The sequence below is a fragment of the Aristolochia californica genome, unplaced genomic scaffold (genome assembly GCF_029961685.1).
Source record: "Aristolochia californica isolate CCGP_79_NKW_82.1479 unplaced genomic scaffold, dmAriCali1.0.hap1 SCAF_16, whole genome shotgun sequence".
Taxonomy (NCBI): domain Eukaryota; kingdom Viridiplantae; phylum Streptophyta; class Magnoliopsida; order Piperales; family Aristolochiaceae; genus Aristolochia; species Aristolochia californica.
The window spans coordinates 20,607,518-20,610,256 of record NW_027181837.1 but is presented as its reverse complement, the minus strand read 5'-3'; the positions used below and the strand labels follow the sequence as shown (position 1 = coordinate 20,610,256).

The 2,739-nt window shown below is 43.0% G+C and overlaps 1 protein-coding gene across 1 annotated transcript; it reads right to left on the bottom strand.

Annotated features, from left to right (window-relative positions):
- Window positions 1–709: 709 nt before the first annotated feature.
- On the bottom strand, window positions 710–1,629 carry LOC137953060 (protein P21-like). The gene has a single exon (XM_068800256.1). The coding sequence runs from the start codon at window positions 1,611–1,613 to the stop codon at window positions 918–920; it is 696 nt and encodes a 231-aa protein (XP_068656357.1). The 5' UTR covers window positions 1,614–1,629; the 3' UTR covers window positions 710–917.
- Window positions 1,630–2,739: the final 1,110 nt, after the last annotated feature.

Genomic DNA, 2,739 nt, shown 5'->3' with positions numbered 1-2,739 from the left:
CTAACTTTATTTTACGTTATATTTGTGGAGTGAAGGTGTAATTCAAGTTGAATTTTCTTCAAAAACACTTAGTCTAAGCAGATGCATTGATAGGCATGTAAGGGTGTTATAAAAAAGAGAAATACCTCACTAACTTATTATAATTTGAGTAAAATAAGTTTTTATTTATAATAAACGAAACAAGTGTTGAATGTTATCTGGAACGAGGTCAGCCGTGTTTGATAATGGGAGAACGTAACAAAAGGAACTGGACCGATTTGCTTTAGTTGACGAAAGTTAGGTGCCATCCATTTAATAGTTTTAGGTGACATTCATGGAGCCTGTGAGGTGATAAGTTTTCTTCTCTTTCTCTGTCATTGTAAGGTACAAATGGGATTTTAACCATACCAAGTTTTGGACAAGAGAGTCAGGAGTGGACAGAGAATGGCCTCTCATCGAGGTCTGCACTCTAAACCTGTGAATTTGACATAAAGGGCCCGCATTCATGGGATCTCATTGAAGTCATGAGCACCTCTACCACAAACTCTTTGATAAGATTTCTAGAGAGAAAGATGGAAGAGAGGAATTTGTTCTAGAAAAACTGATGTAACAAGTTGATGAAGCCACATGAATTTCAAACTTTGAAATCCGGTAGTGTGGAAAATAAGTGTAGAACTTCGATATCTTTATGTCGTTCTTGTTAATTAAAAAGTCCACAATAGCAAGAACGGAACCCAATTTGCCTTGGACGGGCCTTCTGGTTCTTATATATATTTTTTAAAGTAAAATGGGAACGACGGCACCGAAGCCGAGTTCCTTTGAAACGAGACATACACTCGCTTATTCTACTCAAAAGCCATTATTCACTAGAAGTCACGGTATCTGGACAGAGGCCTCCCCGGCGCTTATTTCAGCACGTCTATACTAGAAGAAATGCTTCATGGGCAGAAGATGACCCTGTAGTTGGTACCGCCGGGGCACGTAAACAGGCTGGTGGCATCATCCTGGGGGTAACTGTAAGCATCGCGGCATCTGTCCTTGAAAAACCTTGAGAAATCAGTCGGCCCACAAGTGTTAGGGCCATTAGTGCAACAGTACTGTGGTGTTTTAAAAACGGTGCAGGGGTTGTTGCAGCCACCGGGGGCCCGAAGCTGCCCTGGGCATTGGCCGTTGATATCAGCCGAGCATCGGATAGTCCTGGTGCAGCCGCCGGTGGGACTGAACTCCATGGGGATGTTAAACCCATCCACCAGGGAGATGTCAATGAAGTCCTGGCCTGAGAACTGATTCAAGGCGAACTCTGCCAGCGTGTTGGGTGGCTTCCCAAAGGCGTTGCATTGGAGGAGCCCGTTGCAGTCTCCGGTCTGGCAGTTTCCTCTGCCATTGGCGTCAAAGTTGCAGTTAGTGCGGCCCCATATGCGGGCTTGGGTGGTGCCGGCGGGCACATTGATAGTCCACGACTCGCCCCTGTTGAGTCGGCGCCCGCCACCCACAGGGACGGCTGCAGCCCACACAGTGTATTGACACTGGTTTCTTATCTCGAAGGAAGCTGCGTGAGCCAAAGTGACGAGGAGAGGGAAGGAGACGAGGAGGAAGAGAGGGGAATACTTCGAGAGAGACATGATAGAAACCATGAGACTGGATTTTCTTTTTGTGTTGTGAGTGGTGATTTGGGCTGCGGAGAGAGGAGAGTATTTATAGAGGGAAGAGGGAGTGATATCTTATCTCTTTGTGGAAATGTAACTCATGGAAAATTGATTACCAGCCTCTTTGATGGAGGCACGCACCTTGACTTCCAGACCGTGGAGGATATCACAACTCCATCCAAGGACTAACTGAAGCCGTCACTGACACCCGAAGACCTGTAACCTGCATAAGAAGCAGAAGACCAACAAATTAAACAAATTACGCTGTAATTTCTGTTGTAATTTTTGTAATCATACTCACACTCACCATTATTCGTGGTGTATAAAAAGATTTTAATCAAATTTTCACACAGACCAAATGATCTGATTAAGAAGAAAGTCTACTGATTTTTAATTTTTTCTTAGAGGTATGCCTTAAATTTTGAACAGCAATACAGAGCCCGAGATTATTATGTACAGTTTTTTTTCTATGTACGCGTGAAGAGTTAGGAGAACATAAATCACTCTTCATATCACCCTGTTACGGCAAAAATTCAGCTCAAACATGTACAATGAAACAGGCTAGCAGTTACTGGTATTCTTTTGCAGCTCAAACAAACTACCAACCCTGTTGTGTCTCCGACAATTTACTGGTACACAAGAAATCGTTTATGTGAAGGTAAAATCTATCTGGGAAAGAGGTAGGCAACTACGTTTTTTTCTTCCAAGTTTCATCTTTGCACGTTTGTCTAAATGAGAAGCCGCCACCCAGATTTAGAAATTGGTGAAAAGAGTAGTTTGGATTACTTTCTAGTCACGTCGATTGCAGGACGACTCAGAGATTGTTAGTCTTCACCAGGGATAGACTTCTATAACGAACGACGACGAATCGTGTTTATAGACGAGTAACAGGAGCTGAAAGTTAGGTCACATTCCATTACTGTCGACATAAACGGAGGTAAATCCTCCAGATTTTTAATTCAGAGAAGGTTCTATTTTTTTTTATTTTTTTTTCTCACAATCTGTTAGGGCATTCGTGATATAATCTGATGAAATGGACAGGCCTGCTTTTGTAGTTCTATGGCATCGTGGATGGAGAAGGAATAAAACTTGTAGAAGACGACGAAAGCCTAGG